At 40.5% G+C, this 19,349-nt stretch overlaps 1 protein-coding gene across 6 annotated transcripts in view; it reads left to right on the plus strand.

Moving 5' to 3' along the window:
* EXOC2 (exocyst complex component 2) overlaps nt 1-19,349 on the plus strand; it is a 194,979-nt gene that overhangs the window by 97,771 nt on the left and 77,859 nt on the right. For 5 of the 6 annotated variants that reach the window (XM_026456816.2, XM_026456821.2, XM_026456817.2 and 2 more), the window contains 2 exons: nt 641-786; nt 16,610-16,735. In XM_026456816.2, the coding sequence (XP_026312601.1) occupies nt 641-786; nt 16,610-16,735 (272 nt within the window). The remainder of the gene's footprint in view (nt 1-640; nt 787-16,609; nt 16,736-19,349) is intronic. The other variant, XM_026456820.2, reaches the window with a different exon arrangement.

The following is a 19,349-nucleotide window of genomic DNA, read 5'->3' on the forward strand; positions in this document are numbered from 1 at the left end:
CTTGTGTCTAATGTAATGACTCTAAACTCAGGAGGAAAACTCTGTGAGCTAAATATAAAGAGAAATGCTCATCGAGTAGCTGGGATCACTGCAAATCGTCCTTGTCTTTTTAGAGAGCTGCTCTTAATAGTTTTATCATTTATTATATGAAAAAAAATTTTAAGCTCTGCTATTTATTTATTGTTTGTTTGTTTGTTTGTTTTGAGATGGCGTCTCGCTCTGTCGCCCAGGCTGCGGTGCAGTGGTGAGATCTCCGCTCACTGCAACCTCCGCCTCTTGGGTTCAAGCGATTCTCCCACCTCAGCCGCCCGAGTAGCTGGGATTACAGGCGCCCACCAACACCCTTGGCGAATTTTTGTATTTTTAGTAGTGACGGGGTTTCAGCACATTGGCCAGGCTGGTCTCAAACTCCTGACCTCAGGTGATCACCCACCTCAGCCTCCCAAAGTGCTGGGATTACAAGCAGGAGCCATCTCACTTAGCTAAGAAATTTGAATATATTTCATTAAGAACTAAATATTAAAGACTAATCTTTGACAAGGGACGAGACTAATTGATATAATTTTAGCCTTTAAAAAGTAATGATTTTAAAATATGCCAGCGTTTCCCTTTGGCCTCAACCTTGGACTTGCTTTTTCAGGTACCTGTCTGACCTTCATACTCCTGGTGACCCTGCGTGGCAATGCATTGGAGCCCAGCACAAGTGGATCCTTCAGCTCATGCACAGCTGCAAAGAGGGCTATGTGAAAGATCTGAAAGGCAAGGATTTCTCTTCCAGTGTATTATGTGAGTCCTTCGTGTCATTTAAATACATTTTGGGAATGTTTTAATGTTGAAGGCAATGACTACTGATCGTCTTTTGTTTGTTTTGTGGGTTTTTTGGCCACTGGTTAGCGTTGTACTGATGAAAAGGGACCGCTCTTGTATCATATCTGTTTTTGTGGTTGATGGGCAGTGTTGGCGTTTCAGGGCAGGCAGTGTGATGTGTGGTTGATGGGCAGTGTTGACATTTCGGGGCAGGCAGTGTGATGTGTGGTCGATGTGCAGTGTTGGCATTTCGGGGCAGGCAGTGTGATGGTGAGGAAGTGACATCAGTCTTTGGTAACTGCCAGTCTGCACATCGTTTCGTCACGTGTATGTTGACTCCTGCTGTGTGCCAGGCACTGCACCCAGTGCTAGCAAGACAGAGCCACTGCCTCCCAGAGTTACTGCTGGAGGAAAGGAAAGCCACTAGACATGTAACTAACCGACTAAAATGCTGGGACAGGTGATGAAAAGAAAAAAGAAAATCAGGATGTGCCAAAAGGGAGTGACTGAGGAGAATGCTTTAGATGGCTGGTGTGGGAGTGTCTCAGAGAAGCCTCCATGTTAGAACTGGAAGGATGAAAAGTAGCTTACTAGCCACCTCCGCCTGAGAAAGGGACCACCTGTGTGACGGCCCTGAGGGAAGCTGGGGGAGAGAAGTCAAAGGTGTGTTTGCATGCAGGTTTATTGGCTTTCGTTTGTATGCTGTCATCTGAAGAATACTGAGTATATTGAATGCCTGCTGTGCTGCAGACACTGTTGGGTGCTAAAGTCACAGTAGTCAGGACAGCAGACAAGGGCCTGGCTCATGCAAGCTCACAGAGTAGTAGGGGAGACAGGGAACTAGCCAGCTGTTAGAATATGATGTGCTGTTTCCTATGACTGGGGAAGTTCCCAGTGACATTGGAGTGCTTAGGAGTAGCCTCTGATCCTGGGTTTTGAGGTCAGGGGAGTGACATTCTGAGAGTTGAAGGAAGTGACATCTCTTTTGAGATCAGAAGGCTCTCTGCATTGGCCAGTTGAAATAGAGGAGGAAAGTATTTAAGACTGTTCCAGGAAGGGAGAATGTTGCACAGGTTACAGGCATGAAAAGCCCTCTGAATCCTGTGTGCCTGGAGCTTAGAGCGTGGAGGTGGAGTGAGGAGACGAACTCTCTTGGCCGCTGTGACAGGTTCAGACTTCCCCGGAGTGCGTTGGGGAGTCGGTGACAGATTTTAAGCGGCGGCCGGTGGTTTGGGGGAAGACAAGCTCAGACTTAGTTTTGAAAAGATGACGACTCTGGCCGTCCATGGTGGGTGGATGAGAGGGAGCAAGTCCAGAGCAGCGAAGCTGGTGAGGAGACAGGCACCCCACCTAGTGTGGAGGTGGTGGGCATGTGAGGAGGAGCATGGACTCTAGGGCCGTTCAGGAATCGAATTGATAGGGCTGGATGATGGACGAATGAAGAGGAGGAAGGGATGAGCCGTGATTTCCAGATGGCTGCCTGGCAGCTAGTTAGGGTGGTGGTGCCATTGAGTTAGGGAACATGGGGGAGAAAAGTGATTCTGCCCCTTTGTTTGGACAGCTTGACTTGGGGTTATCTGACATGTAGGTAGAGATGGAAGTAGTTGGATTTAGAGACTGAGAAATTTGGGCACGGAGGGCGTACAGGTGGTCCCTTGGAACTCCCGCGTTTACCCAGGAAGATGAACAAAGAAGCAAACCCAGGGAAGAGTCCTGACAAGTAACGTTTAAGGGACTGGTAGAGGAGGAGAAGCCTGTGAAGGAAACAAAGAAGGGTGGTCATGGCAGGAGGGAAATGCAGAAGGGAGTGGTCAGCAAAATCTCTGAGACGAGGCAGAAGATGAAAGAGAAATGTCCTTGTGATTGCTCTTAGGCTGTTGGTGGTGACTCTGGCAAATGCAGGGTCAGTGGCCTGAGCCCCTAACTGGATAACATAAAAGAGTAGTGGTCCTCATCAGGTCCCCAGGAGGATTAGGAGCTGTAACAGGAGAGCAGTCTTGGCAAAGAAGGAAGTACAATGGAGAGGTCACCATTGTTTATTTCTAGCATAGTTTTGTCATGAATTAGCTGGCTGGGGTTTGAGTACTTTCCAGCTCTGATTCCATTTTTTCTAGGCTTGATATTTAAGAAAACCCAAATATCTCTGCTGAAGCCATGTCAACATCCCCATTAATGTTATTTATTATTTTATATTTTTTTAGCAAGTGAAAATGACAGCAAATGTTACACACAGTCTGTAGTCTTTGGGAATATTTAGAGAACCGTACATATTTATTTCTCTGTTGATTCCACTAATAATTTTTGAGTCTACTCTGTTCAGCAGAGCTCTCAACCTTAAGGACCCATCAGAGTCCACTGGGGCTTTTTAACAACCAATTCTCAATTCTTGGCCTTACCCCTTCCCTCCGTGCCAAGCACATTCTAGTCTCTGTGGCTGGAGCCCAGGCGTAGGCATTTTCAAGCTCCCGGGTGGTTCAGGTGCAGCCAGGGCTGATCCACCAGGGCGCTGGCTGCCGTGCCTGGGGCAGGAAGTGCAGTGCGAGCTGGCCTCTTGGAGCTTGTGGTCTAGTGAGAAACACTCACCTAAAAAATCACGTGGGCATGTATTCGGTCGGGATAGTGAAAAGTGTGAGAAAGTGGGGAGTACAGAATTTGTGAAAATGTGTGACAGGAGGGTGCAGTCTGGTTGCGGGGAAGTCCAGGGAAGTCTCCTAGAGGAGGTGAAAGCTCAGTTGAACCTTAAACGACGACAGTCACTTCTCTAAATAGGCACTGAGACGCGTTCCAGACACTTTGCAGGTGCCCAACAAATGTCACTGCTCTCCGGCAAAGGTGGTGATGAATGCAGTCACCATATTCACTGGGTACAGGTAGGATATGTGGTCTGACCGAGGATTTTCCTACTTACACTTACAGGAAACAATCTGAATACATAATTTGGTATGAAAATATTTGAATTTCTGGAATACGTGTGTAATTTATGAAGACAACATAACTGGAAAAATTCCAGAAAATTTCATCTATCTTGTCATTTCTTTACCTAAATATCCGTCACCAAAGGTCTGAATCTGTCTCAGAGATAGAGGGAAACACGCCTTCATCTTCCTTTCCCTGATGTCTTCACGTACTGCTATATATATATTCATTCTAAATTGCTTGGAGTCAGCATTTTGGAAAAAGAAAAGGTGACATAAGCTTTTGTGTAACTCACTCTGAGCAAGCTTGTTGCGTACCTTGTTCATCACTTGGGAAATAATCGAAAGAATGTGCATGAAATGGGAGCAGTTCCTCGGGTTACTTACATTATTTCATCTTTTCATTAGAAAGTGGAGGGCCGGTGCGGTGCCTCACGCCTGTAATCCCAACACTTTGGGAGGCCGAGGCGGGTGGATCACAAGGTCAGGAGTTTGAGATCAGCCCGGCCAACATAGTGAAACCCCATCTCTACTAAAAATACAAAAATTAGCCAGGCATGGTGGCACGTGCCTATAGGCCCAGCTACTCAGGAGGCTGAGGCAGGAGAATCACTTGAACCCAGGAGGCAGAGGTTGTGGTGAGCCAAGATCATACCACTGCACTCCAGCCTGGGCAACAGAGCAAGACCCCATCTCAAAAAAAAAAAAAAAGGAGAAACAATTCCTTACAACTCTTTGAACTTTACAATTTTAATGTCAGTACAATATAAATGTCTTAAATTCACATTTTGTTTTTTCTTTTGACATTCAGAACATGCTTAACTGTCCCCTCTGTCATTGTCAGTAAACTGCTAATCGAAATGTAGGTGATTCTAGCACATGAGAGCCTTTTAACTGGAAAATTGGGGTGGTTTTTTGAACTTAGGTCAGAAGTGATTTTCACTATTAAATTTTGGAAAATCCCACATATATTTAAAAGCAGAACGGATAATGTAACAATACCCCATGTACTCACCCTGACTTCAGCAGTTACCAATTCATAGCCAGTCTTATTTTATCAACTCATAGCCAGTCTTACCTGCTTCTCTCCCCTTCCTCACTCTGGATTATTCTAAAACAGATCACATCATTTTATCCATAATTAATTCAGTATATAATTCTTAGAAATAAGGATTCTTTTTAAAAACTGTAGCCAAAATACCATGACCATTACTTAAAATATGAATACTTTTTAAATATGAAATTCTCCAATTTCAAATTCAGAAGTTTAATTTCTTCGATATCTTTCTGAGTGCATTGATACCATTGCCTTTGAGCTGATGATACTCAGTGCATAGGCAAATGGTAAGTGAGATGTGGCGTAGATGCAGACAGAACGTTTCCTCAAATGGAAGGAGAATTCGCCATTAGTGAAATAGAGTTTGCTTTGACCACTTTGCACTTCGGTATTTTTCTGTTTATCATTTTTATATGTGTATGTCATTGCACACATGTTACCTTTAATATACACATATCTACAGCCGGGCGTGGTGGCTCACGCCTGTAATCCCAGCACTTTGGGAGGCTGAGGCAGGTGGATCACGAGCTCAGGAGATCGAGGCCATCCTGGCTAACACGGTGAAACCCCGTCTCTACTAAAAATAGAAAAAATTAGCCGGGCGAGGTGGCGGGCCCCTGTAGTCCCAGCTACTCGGGAGGCTGAGGCAGGAGAATGGCGTGAACCCGGGAGGCGGAGCTTGCAGTGAGCTGAGATCACACCACTGCACTCCAGCCTGGGCGACAGACCGAGACTCCCTCTCAAAAAAAAAAAAAAAAAAAAAAAAAAACACATATCTACATTTACATCTACAGGTAATGTCATTGTACCTATGTATGTATATGTGTGCGTGTGTTTATATAAAATATTTGCCTTAATTATACATTTGCTGGGAATACACAGAAATTTTCTTTTATGTAATCTACAACTGTTGTTGACGAGGGACCCTTGGTGGAAAATTTAGTATTGTCCTAATTATATGTAACATAAATGTAAGGTAATATGGGGGAAGACCTACTAAATATTATTTAGAATTTCTTTTGAGCATCCTCTCATAATTGTGACATTTTAGATGGGGAAGAAATCTGGGAAACTGTTGTTTTGTGGGTGACTTTAGATCTATTTCGCGTGTGACAAAGGTATCTCATAGAAGCCAGGGGACAGACCCTCGTCTTCTGTATCCTGAGTAGGGATGGGACTAGTGAGTGTCCAGGTCTCCCCCTCTCACCTGATCACACTCCCTCCAGACCGGTGAGTTAGGGAAATAGGTGACTGAACACCTCCCTCTGTTTCGCTGTTGGAGCGAATACTGCCTCAAGCAGGATTTCTCACTGGAGTCAGAACCGATGAGCATTCCCCTGGTAAGGGAAGGCTGGCTGGTACTTGGGGATTCATGAAGAGCTGCGCCTGAAAGTAGCCAAGCTAGATGAAGTGCTTCTGGTCTTTATTACTTTTATGCTATTTTGCTATACATAGGTGAATTCTATTAAGGAAATTGTATGTAGACCTCATCACTCACTCCTAACATTATATATGCAGTGTAAATCAATGCTCTGAGAATGAGCAAGTTAAGAAAATGGAGATGAGTGAGAGAGCATCCAGTACCCCAGGAGGGATCCTGGGAATGCAAGGCTGTCCCTGGGAAGGCCCACTGTGCGCCCACCAGAGCCAGAGGAACTCAAGGCCAGTAAGTTGGATGTAAAGTTGCAGAGCCCGCAGCCTGCAGCGGATGCCACCCCTCCCTTGATTGGAGTGTGTCTGGTTCTTTTCTGATGCCTAGTGCTTGGTAACAGAGTACTTACTTGTTTGCGTGGCACCTGCTGTTTCCTTGAATTGATTATAGCTGTCCACTGAAGGCTGGAGCATTTGAAAAGGCAATTACTAAAGTAAGAAATGGCTTAGAAATGATTTGCTGTAAAAGGACTGCCTACATTTTATCTGGTACTTTGTTGTAAAACTACATTGTTTTTATGTGGGTTTTCTCAGGAGCCAGCTTTTAAAATGAAAGCTTACTACATTCCAACATAAAGAAAGCAAGTTTTAAGTAGTTCCTTTATTATAATATCACTACTTAGACTACTAACACTGTAAACTTGTTTAAGTAAATCCACTAGCAGAACAATGGATAAGAACAAGAATAGCTTTGTGAAATGAAATGCAGTTTTAAATGGGTAGACTATAAATATTTCAAACAGAAAAATAATTCTTGATAACTTTTTAAAGTAAATGTGGTCTTTGTGTGTGAATCTAAGAAATCTAACATATAAATATTTTTTTAAGTCTGCTTTTTTAAAGCAAAGACTTTTGCTTTTCACTTTGGTGGTTTGGGGAAAAAAAAATGTTAATTGTATGTAGCCCTGTGGTATTCAGAGAAAATTTTATGAGCAAAGATGGTGATGGGTTTTCAGAGACAGCCGTCCTACCTACAAAGCCACCTTTTTCCCAGAGACAGCCGTCCTACTTACAAAGGCGCCTTTTTCCAAAAAGATCCTTTTGTAGATGAAGCATTTGGCAGCAGAGTTTGCCGAACGGTTGATATTCCTGAGTCCTGCCTTAGACCGTTCTCTGGACTCGTTTTTGTAGTAATAATATACACTGGTGCTGGCAGACGGTGCCCTTCGGAGCACAGCATGAGGACAGGACGGGAGCTTACCCTTGCACCTTACACGCCCCTGGGCCTTGGCCTCCAGACACTCCACATGCCTCTGCCCATCGTATCTGGGCAACTCTGTAGCCCAAATATGATCTTTTAGGTTTTTCTAAGGGTGAAAAAAGATGGGAAAAACAAGAGCAAACTAAGGGTAATATGTTAAAAACTCATCTTGAAACCTTTGAAATGCTGATGGAAGAGTTTATTGTGTTTTTCTGGGCTGAACAGGTTAACCATGTTGCTTCTCTTCCCCTATGTTCAAAGCAGCCTTGTGTTCTGAATTGTTGTACATGTTAAACTTTTACTACCTTTTAAGAGTGTCACCCGCCTCTTAAAATTCCTGTGAAATAGGTCCAAAATTAGACTGAGTCTTCAGAGGTTTCCTGCCAGGAAAAGCCTTTGGTTAACCCCCTACTGACATTCACAAACAGGATTTTTAAAGGTGGTCTTCAAAGGTGTTTTTTCCTTTGTTCTGAATGTGAGTTAAAATATATGCTGGCTACGTCTGATAACTTAAGGGAAAAGGCATCAGGCTACACAGGGTAAGCATTCCCTTCTTTCAGAGAGGTGCTTAATTAGAACTTCTCAAAAGGACATAACTAGAATTAGGGTTCAGTAGGCAACATTTAGAATAGGAGCCACAGTGTTAGGTAAGCAGTAAGTCCTCCGGAACAGCCACAGAGCAGAGGAGAAGATATTTGTACCTGGCTCGGGTTCTCTCTGAAAACGTAGATATGATGTGTCCCATCTCGAGCGGTTTGAGTCATCACAGTGCTGGGGCTGTGATATTACAGAAAGAAACCTGAAGAACAGGCTGTGCTAAGTATCTACCCTCTTCATAACTTCTGACACTCACTGGAGTATTAGTTACTTGCTGAAAGAAGTAAAAACATTTCTGTTACTCCAAGAACCTTGAGGTACACAAAGTCCGTATTTTCAACACAAGCTCATAACATATGTGCATAAATCATATTATTACAGTTTATGGTTTTGAATTTACATAGTGTAATTAAACTTTTCGCATATTCCTGTATGCGACATTAAATTAGAACCTCCGTTAGGAAACCATTAGCAGATTCACTGAATTTTCTATGGAACCATACAAATATTTTCATAGTTAAAAAGTCAGTACAAGTGTATTGTTGTATATATGCTAAATCTTTTAACAAAATTATAATTTTAATTTTAAAGTTATAATGAGGTTGTACGTTAGGAAGCTTCTTTTTTATGGAGTCAGTTTTCTAGAGATTTAAAAAATTGTTTCTTCCTGAATATTTATCACAGCATGAACCCAGGATGAGAGAGGTTGGTTTAAAAAAAGGAAAGGCACAACTGCAGCAAGTACAGATACAAGATGCTGGTTTATGTCCATCTTCCCTTCCTGCAGCTCAGCGCTTGGGTGGTGTCTTTGTGAGCTGTGTGCAGCTGCCAATGGGCCGACCTCCGGGGAGACTTCTGCTGTGCACTTGTTCGTGTGCATGCTGTGATGACAGAGTTTTTCAAAATTGTCTTTAGAAGATGAAATGCTTAGTGGGGTTCTATTTACCTGCTTTAAGAGGTATAAGCTATACTCTGTCTACAGTGTATATGCCACACAGTGAGAAAGTAGATTCAGGAGAGGGAAGTGGAAGAAGAGTACCAGTTTATGATTGCAATCAAAATGATCTTCCCTCCAGCAAGCCAGTGCTCTGATTTTCCTTTTCCTTTTGTCACTGTTTCAGAGAAAGAAAAAAACCCAGGTGATATTTAATATGCCACAACTTAGACTTGAAACGCATATCATTAGAAACTGTTGCTGTTATTTGTGAATAGACACATATCATTAGAAACTGTTACTGTTATTTGTGAATAGCATAAGTTTGTGTAAACAGTTGTAATGACCAGAGTGCAGATCAGCAAGTTTTTGCATAATCATTTTACATAATGGTTTGATTTAAACTCTAATTTGAAAGCAATTTATCTTCCAAATTAAAATTAAGACTAATAAATACTTGTAATAATTAAGCAGTTTTTTTTTTTGAAGTCAGTAACCTGAGACTTGAGAATTTGATTTTTTTTGGAATAGTATAGCACTCATTTGTAGATCCCCATGTAGTAAAGTAACAGCTGTTGAATATCACAGGAAAAAGTTGGATTAAGGTCTCTTTTTTTGTTTCTCCTGTTTTATAATAGATTCTATTCACCTTACAATGAATAATCTATCTCTTTTAGATCAGACAGGCCAAAAAGGCCATGTGAAAAGGACCTTTTCAGTTTGTGGTTGTAGCAGCTGGTTCTTTTCTCCTGCCCTGGCTTACTATGCATGTGGAAGAAGACTTCTGGCAGCCGGAAGTCATTTCATGTCTAAACTTGTCCCCGGCCTTCACAGAAACAAATGTTTGATGATGAATGTCAAACACATCGAATACTAACTTTACTTGGTAATTTAAAAATACTGATTATTAGAAGTATTTTTGTTCTGTGTTCTGTCAGTTTTGTAATTCCTTTATTTATATGTTCTAAGCATTTTTCTGCATGTAAATCTATATGAAACTACTAAAAGACATAGGACTTTAACAAAAGCATACATTTCGTTTTGATTATTCAGTTATCCAGCTTACTTATTACAAATATATGATTCTTGCATAACTAGCCAATGGTAGCTAATAAATGCTTCTTCAAAGTTTATACCTGTAGTTTTGCTTTTAATTTACATTTCCTTTTTTGAACCCTTGCTTTGAATGATATGGAAATGCACATCTGAAAGCTGCCTGGAGCCTGTGAAGGACAGTCCTGAGTGAGTGAGTTAACCGGGGCTTCTTAACATGCCTCCCTTTGTTTAATTTGGATTAAATGATTCTCTTTAAATTAAGGAAATGCCTCTGTCAGAACTTTAAAAATGTTATATATATACATATATATGTATATGTATACATGTATAATCAGAAGATCAAAAAGCATTTTTATCTGCTGACACAGGTCTAATTCGTGAGGAATTTGTAATCTGCCTTGATACGCCCTCCCCACCCCCAGCTTTGGCATTGAAATTCCTGTGTGTGGTGTGCTTGAAAGGAATCCCATCCTGCCTGTGTCTGTGGAGGCTCCCGGCCCGTGTTTGGTCAACAAGCAACAGTGGGTGGTCGGGCCGCTGCGCAGGACAAGGGCCCGCTGTGTGCAGGAAGATGTGTTCAAAGGTGTTTAAGGACCGTGAGGAAGTCGGCCGCCCTTCTGAGAGTCTGAGGCTGCAAATCGGTGTTCCCCACACTGTTGTAGGCTGTGAGAAAACTTGCTGTAGTCGGCACGAAGGATGAGAAAATACAGTAATCTTGTTCACCTGGCTCCGCCTCGGCAGGCTTCCCTTAAGAAGGGTCTCTCCTGCCCTGTGTGTGGTGTAGAGTGTGTTTTAAAAATACTATCAAAATCAGAAGGACTTGCACAGCTTTGAATGGAAAGGATTTGACTGATAAGGTTTCCTGAAAGTCCTACAGAACTCTAGGTATAATAAGCATTTTCTATAGAGTCTTCTTAACGTCCTTATCAGTTTTTTGCAGTGTTGTAGGATTTTTAGAGTTTTAATATAAACCTTTTAAGTTTCTGAGCTTTCCGGAAGATTTTTTCAGATCTATAGTTTAAGATAAAGCTGAAGTCTTACTATGGTAGAAATTTCACAGTTGTTGGAAAAAATAGCAGATGTTTCAACTTGTTCACGGCAAATTATCAAAGATTGTTTACTTTCTTTTAGAAAAATAATAAATTTTAAATTTTTGATTATTTCTACACTTCTAGTGAAGTGACTAGGATTGTTTCATTAGTGTTCTGAAGAAAATTATTTCTGCAACTTCCGAAAACAAATTTTCCAACTATTTTTCTCTCGTTAAAATTTCCAGAGGTATTTTTTTCTAATTTTATGTTTGTTTATAATTTGTTAAATGTATCTGCATACTTAAAATTAGAAAAAGAATTTTGAGGATGTTGCAAGCATACATTATAGAAGCATTATTTAACTGGAAAAATAAAATACTAACTTTTGACTTCCAGTAGTTAAAAACTTCGTTGTGTCTTTTTTTAATGTTAAGGATTTTTTTTTCCTTCCAAGATACTAATTCCAGGCATTTGCCATAACATGTGTATCTTTTCTTTGATATATTGACAAAATAACAACTCAAATACTAGTGTGGGGAAGTTAAAAGATATAGCTAGATCCTAAGAATATTTATTTCCAGAATTTTGTTTTGTATAATTCCTGCAAACATCACATACAATTCTGTCATTAGAAATACTATAGTGACGGTTTCCCATGCTACAGGGTGATGTGCCTGTTTGCAATTTTGTATTCAGAGTAAGCTGTAGTTACCCCTCGTTGAGAGATTACAACCACATGTGTTTGATCTTACAAGTACTTACTCATTTGAGTGTGTTTATTACTGTGCTTACTATCTTTAAAATAGCCAGACTGAAGTCCGTAACAAATATTATAAAATTCTGTTACAGTTTTCACTGTGCCGTTTTTTTTTTTTTTTTTTTGAGACAGAGTCTCACAGGCTGGAGTGCAGTGAGGTGATCTTGGCACACTGCAGTCTCTGTCTCCCAGGTTCAAGCAATGCTCGTGCCTCAGCCTCCCGAGTAGCTGGGACTACAGGCACATGCCACCACGCTGGCCAATCTTTTTGTATTTTTAGTAGAGACGGAGTTTCACCCTGTTGGTCAGACTGGTCTCGAACTCCTGACCTCAAATGATCCGCCCGCCTTGGCCTCCCAAAGTGCTGGGATTATAGGCATGAGTTACCATGCCCGGCCACACTGTTACTTTTTTTATTGCTTTTAGTATTTTGGGGATGTAATTTCCATTTTAAGACATAATTTTCACACTTGCTCCATGTGTAGAGGCAAACTTTTTATACATTTAAAATGACACCACCACTGATCAGGGTCCTAAATTGTACAAATAGTGATCAGAATCAATGTCTTTTCTGTGTCGTTTTCGGTGGTGATTTCAGGTTTCAGATTTAAACGTTGAGTCATAGAGTCAGAATTTTATAGCTAAGAAGACTTTTAAAATTGCATAGTATGAAGCCCTAATCTTTACAGGTATATTTTACAGGATAGGTCAACGGCTCCGTGGGCTGCTACAGAACCTGATACCAACTGCACGACCCTGAAAATTCTCAATACAGTTAGTCAGTCCCTGGCTCAATTTCAAACTTAGGGAACAATTTGGTAGTATTGGCCCAAATGAAAAATAGTTATCCCCTTTTCAGCAGGGCCAAAGGTAATAATTTCCTACTTGAAAAAAGGCTTTTAAAAAATTTTCATCCAGAAAAAAAATTCTAGGAGCAGTTAATTTCTAGAGAAAATTTACTGCCAAGAAAACAAGTCACCTCTCAAAACTCCTATCAATGCAGCATTAGTTTGAAAAGGGCAGAGTCAAACACAATTTTATGTTGTTGTGGGATGTTAAAAACTGCACCCGGGGCCGGGCACAGTGGCTCACACCTGTAAACCCAGCACTTGGGGAGGCTGACGTGGGCAGATCACAAGGTCAGGAGTTCAAGACCAGCCTGGCCAACATAGTGAAACCCTGTCTCTACTAAAACTACAAAAATGAGCTGGGCGTGGTGGCGCATGCCTGTAGTCTCAGCTACTTGGGAGGCTGAGGCAGGAGAATCACTTGTACCCGGGAGTTGGAGGTTGCAGTGAGCCAAGATCATGCCACTGCACTCCAGCTTGAGCAACAGAGTGACACTTCATCTTAAAAAACAAAAAACAAAAAAAACTGCACCTGACCACCATATGCTTTAGGTGTGTGTATAGTTTTTTTTAAATGAGATATTGCTATCATATTGTAAGGTGAAACAAGACAAAATAGACTGATATGTGAAATATTTAAAGCCTTTTGCTGATTTTATATTTTATAGAAAGTATGTTTTTTTCTGTTTTTAATAGAAATGCTTACCATGAAACCAGTTCATATTTGTAATAATTTTGTGAGTTAGAAATACTAAGTCATGTAATTTAAGAGGAGTGTCAGAATTATCGAGCTTTTTTTTTGGACACTTGGTCATAAATAATTTATGACAGCTGATACTTAAAACGTTTGTATTACTTTTCAAAACATAAGCTTTTTAATTCTCTATAAAATAACTCTTTCTGAGATCATTTTTTGACAGTCAGAAAAATGCCAGTGTTAGGGAGTGAAATACATTTCTAAGCTGGTACCCACTGTTTAGCTGACAGGGCATATTACGCATTTGTGTGCAGCCGTGAAGCGCTGCCTTCTGGACACTCAGCAAAAACACATCTTCCAAATGTATTCCAGATGCTGGTTAGTCCTGAGGGGCATGTGCTGTTCCAGCTCCGTGCTGCTGTGTTGTACTTACGGTAATGCCAGGGCACCAACTGGAAAATTCCTCCATGGTTACCTTTCTTTTCCTGATACAGAAAACTGATGATGTGGTTTCTAATAGAACAAAAGCATAGTAATACAGTTTCTGTTATTAAAGGAAAAAATATATCAGTCTTTTAACCATTGCAAAACTCAAGATGTATTTAAACTATACAAATGGTTTAATATTAAACAATTTAAAGTTATACAAATAGGCCGGGCGTGGTGGCTCAAGCCTGTAATCCCAGCACTTTGGGAGGCCGAGACGGGCGGATCACAAGGTCAGGAGATCGAGACCATCCTGGCTAACATGGTGAAACCCCGTCTCTACTAAAAATACAAAAAACTAGCCGGGTGTGGTGGCGGGCGCCTGTAGTCCCAGCTACTTGGGAGGCTGAGGCAGGAGAATGGTGTAAACCCGGGAGGCGGAGCTTGCAGTGAGCTGAGATCCGGCCACTGCACTCCAGCCTGGGCGGCAGAGCGAGACTCCGTCTCAAAAAAAAATTTTTTTTTAAATAAAAAAATAAAGTTATATAAATACCAGTTATGAGGAGGAAACTTTTTCTGAAATAATTGTATTTTTGCAGAAATGGTATATGTGTACTTTTAGGAAACTAGGAAGTGTTTTCCTTCTTAATCACAAATTCATAGTCCTGAAACCTTCAAAAGTAAGTGAAATGTAACATTTTAAAGCGTTTTTTATACTTTAAAAATGTACATTTTAATGTAAATTATAAGTTTTTATATGTATTTTTAATGTGATACTAAGTTTGGGCCCCTTTATTTTTCTCTTTAAAGTATGTTAGAAAATTCATATTTTGATATTAATTTCCTGAATCCCACAACTGATAGAAGTGATACCTGTATAAACTTCAAAGGAAAATGTCATAAATCACTAAAACGTTCACACACAAATGTATTTTTGTATGAAAAAAGTCAATTAGAAAAATAATACTTTCTTCACTGTATTTTTTTTACTCTGTATCACTTTTTTTTGGTAACATAATGGGTTATATAAGTCTTCTTATCTTAGCTGTAATATTTTCCAAAATACAAATGTATGCACAGCATTTATTTAGCACAGTGGCCAAAACATAATAAGTCTTCAAAAAAGTTTCTGTTGCACTAAAAAATTTGTTCAAATGATTTAATTTCTTTTGAAGACCTACCAGCGAGAATCTGTGAGGATCCGGAGAGAGAGGCGATATGTGCCACGTCCAGCAGCCTCGCTGAGATCAGGCCTTTTCTCACCGCACAGTCACTATGTACCTCCTCTGCTTAGCGGTTTTTTGCTATAGTTTTGTTGTTTATTATCTATTGGTTTATTTTCTGCCTCTACCACCAAATGTAAACATCTTGAGAGCAGGGCCTTAGATATGATTCATCACTTTATCCCTGGGCCTGCAGTTCCTCGCATGTGGGAGGGTGCTCAGTGAATACCTGTTAAATGTTATTGAATAGTTTGCATTATCAGAGGCACAAAAATACTACTTTAATTTGTAAATATGTTTTATATTAGCACCTGAAAACAAATCCATAGGCTTTTAATATTCTATTCAGTTATAAAATAAAATATATGTTTTTTAGTGTCAGTCACTTACTACCTGTGGCGGGAGTTATTTGTGGAAGGTCCAGTGACTGTGGGGAACGTGGAGACACGTTTACTTCTTATCCCTGAGAAAACAGCAGTCTTTGGTGGAGACAGGCAATACGTAGCTGTTAATGAACTACAGACGGTAGAATGTGAAGTCAGTTAAATTATATACATTCTCGCTGCTGTCAAAGGGCAGAAAATATAGGTAGCACTTTAGGTAGATGAGTAAGAGGTGACCTTGACCTTGTGTAATAGCTGTATTTCAAGTGGTGTCTTTCAGGATGTGGGTTTAAATGGATGAAGAGGAAAAAAATGAGTGAAGCCTTTCCAATAGAAAGGATAGCAAATAAGGCAGGAAAATGTAAGGTGCATTTCTGTAGGGAGAATATTTAAGTGTCCTATGCACACTACTGTAAATATCTGTAAATGCACACTGAGTTCAGTTTATTTTAAAGCTCTTTGAATACTCAGCTAAAGAGCTTAGAGTGGTGTTTTAGACTAACAAGGTAAATTTTACCACTTCAAGCCAATGTCCTTACTAACTGGTTTGGCAACATGGAATTCTATTCCTAATGGCTTTTGTGATCCATTTTGGAAAAATTGTTTCCTAATTCTCCGCCTAATTTGGATTGGAAAACGTTGGGGTAGACTTTATCCTGCCTATTTTCTGGAAGACCTCTGAGAAGAGAATCACAAAAGCAGTATTTGAGTGTGAGACAATAAAGACAATTTGATAGCAGTAGAATGTTCTGGCTTCTGGGATATGAAGTGTGAGATGAAAAGGATCCACACTAGATGACTGGCATCAAGAATAGCAATAGGGAGTGAAATCACGTGTCCAAGAAACAAATGGTGGGATTTGGGGATTTAAATGTAAAGTGTGGCATTAAGGGAGAAGTCAGAGGAGATTTATGCTACAAAGATGTGTAAGTCAGCTACATTTAAAGAAACAGAAGAGTCCGAACTCCATTACTTTCTTTCCTAGTGCCAAAAGTTGTTTTGCGAAATACGATTTTTCCTGCTACATTTTGTGTTTATAGCTTTATACTCCCACCACCACCCAGTTTTGCCGAACCGAGAATTACTTTTAAAATCTATTTAGAGAAAATAGTTTTTAATTTTATTTAATAACTGCTTTATTTAAGAGTGGAGCAATTGAGCAAGAAATAGCCTCAGAGAAGCAGTCCATTAAATCAACCAAGCAAGAGTACATAGAGCCTACAGAAATCTCTGCTTTCTTCCCCAGCTAACCCAGGCCTGCACAGCCCCATGTTGGATCTCGATAATGACACACGTCCCTCAGTGTTGGGCCATCTCAGTCAGACAGCGTCCCTGAAGAGGGGCAGCAGCTTTCAGTCTGGTCGACACGACAGTGAGTATCTCCCGCTACTGCCACTGGGTCCTTGAAATTTGTACTGGTGTAATTTCAGACATTCATCTCTTGGAGACTTCCCCAGTTTGTGTTGTTACCAGTGCTAAGTATTATCAGCCGTCATCTCTTTTGCTTGTTATAGTAACTACCAGTAATTTAATAATTAAAATATATACTACGTTTAAAGAAATGCTACTTGATTTTTAAGTCATTGGGTGCAGATCAGTGTTTATTAAACATATTTAGCTCAAGTCTAGTTTTACTCTTTCTGTGGTTGAATTTTTTAAAAATGCCACAGAAAAAAAATTCTGTGAGAACTGCATTAAGATGGAATTTGCAACAAAAGTAGTATCAGCATACCGTTTTTGATGAAAATTAAACTTTGGTTTGGAAAGAGGGATTGGCTGTTAATTAACCATAAAATAATTGTTAATAATTTTTCCTAAGATGAAACATCTAGAATTTTAGGTATGTTGCATTTCTGAACCTTCTGGAGTGGATATTTACCATTTCCCTATTTGAGATACAACATGATTGACTTTCAGGCATTCATGCACCCAATTAGAGCCACTAGTCAGGAGCCGTTTGTGATCTCAGTCACAGATATGAGAAACCTAAATACACTAATAGAAATATCTTACATTATATTAAATTCAGATACCTCTAAAGTTGTTTAAAATGTCTTATATTATTCTCACAAGCATTGCAGTAGGGGATTTTTCTAAGGTTTTATTAATATAAATGAATGTTCATCATAAGAGCACCTTAAAGTTGGATGATTTATTTGTACTAAATGAAAGGCTTCCATAACTGTTGGTATTCCTTCTTCTTGTCTGATTCTCATTCCTCTCCCAGCTCACCAAACGTTAGAATAAACAATGTTAGCTCAGAACTGTTTGCTCCTACATTCTGTGGGACAGCGGCTAATATTATATAATGTTCAAGGTAATTGCACAGAGGAGCTGAGATCTTTTGAAACATTATTCTTGGGAAAGATACCATATAAGAATCCATTTGCTGCAATATTAAGCTGTGTTAGTCTGTTTGTGTTGCTATAAAGGAACACTGAGGCTGGGTAGTTTGTAAAGAAAAGAGGGTTATCGGCTCACAGTTCTGCAGGCTGTATAGGAAGCATTGCACCGGCATCTGCTGTGGGAGGCCTCAGGAAGCTTCCAGTCATGGCAGAAGGCGAAAGGGGAGCCAGCGTGTCACAGGGCAGGAGAGGGAGCGAGGGAGAGGATGGAGACGCCAGGCCCTTTTAACCCGTTTCCGGTTCAGGGAAAAAGGTGCAGCGCACTGCTGATGCCCACTGAATTTCACATAAACATGCTCTGTGAGGCTGAAGCAAATCTCGCTAATTTTCAATGTGAAAATAAAATATAAAAACTGTTCTTGGAATTATTTCTCAACAGAACTCGTCTCTAATCCTGATGTAATAGAAATGTATATGGCATTTCATCAGGATTAGAGACAAGAGTGTTCTCAGGGCAAACGGAAAATGGGTGAAACAACTAGATCTTGTGTGAACTAACAGAGCGAGAACTCACTCATTATTGCGAGGATAGCAAGCTATTTGTGAGGGACCCGCCCCCACGACCCTCCTCCAACATTGGGGATCACATTTCAACATGAGATTTGGTGGAGACAAACATCCAAATCAGTCAAAGGCAAATCTTTCAGTGCTTCCATTTTTAGATTTTCGTGTCCTGTTTTGCACCTTGTCATTGGACCCTTGACACAGCCGTGGCCTCACCCTGTGTCTTGCCGCCTGCCATCTGGAAAACAGGCGTTACCAAGCACTGTGGGGAGAAGAGACCGTCACTGCTGTCTCCAGACGAAACTCGTTCACCTCAGATTGCCATCGTGCTGTATTCAATTGGTTAATTGGCTGTTCTGTTGGATCCTGAGCTGGGAAGGCAGAGCCTGCCTGGTTCAGCGTTCAGAGGTTAATTGGCTGTTCTGTTGGATCCTGAGCTGCCTGCCTGGTTCAGAGTGAGTTTTGATCTTGAGTGGAGCCACATGATAAGCACACGGTTCATCCTTAGTAAATATTGTCTGAATAAACAAATAAAAGTTTACAGTGTGCCCTTAAGTAAAGAACCGTTCCTTTCACACCTGTGAAAATGAATTTAAACGTTTTCCTGCAACCCCTAGCATAGACAAAGGGCTAATAAATGAAGAGGCTCTAGAGCCTGCACAGAGGAAGTGTCATCGGTCCTTACGCGTGTGGATAGACACTCCGCCTCACAATAGTGAGAAGAAAGGGAGTGTAACACTGCAATGAGATATGAGGTTGGCAAAAACTCTGAGTGCTTATCATTTTGTTTTGGGTTTTCTATGTTGTTTGTTCATTGATGAGGCCACTACTTGCACATGTCACACTGGTGGAAGTGTAAATAACCCTTTAGGGGCAATTCAGTAATGTCTATCAAAATTACAACTCCAGGTGCTCTTTGTCCCAGCAATTCTTGTTCTGGAAGTTTTCTACGCTTACACTTGAGCATGTGCTAAATGATGTAGGTATACAGTTATTGGTTGAAACATTAATTTTAATTGCAAAAGACCAAAGACAGTCTTGTCCATTGGAAGGGAACTTGTTAAATTACGATACATC

Source organism: Piliocolobus tephrosceles, chromosome 5 (genome assembly GCF_002776525.5).
Source record: "Piliocolobus tephrosceles isolate RC106 chromosome 5, ASM277652v3, whole genome shotgun sequence".
NCBI lineage: Eukaryota > Metazoa > Chordata > Mammalia > Primates > Cercopithecidae > Piliocolobus > Piliocolobus tephrosceles.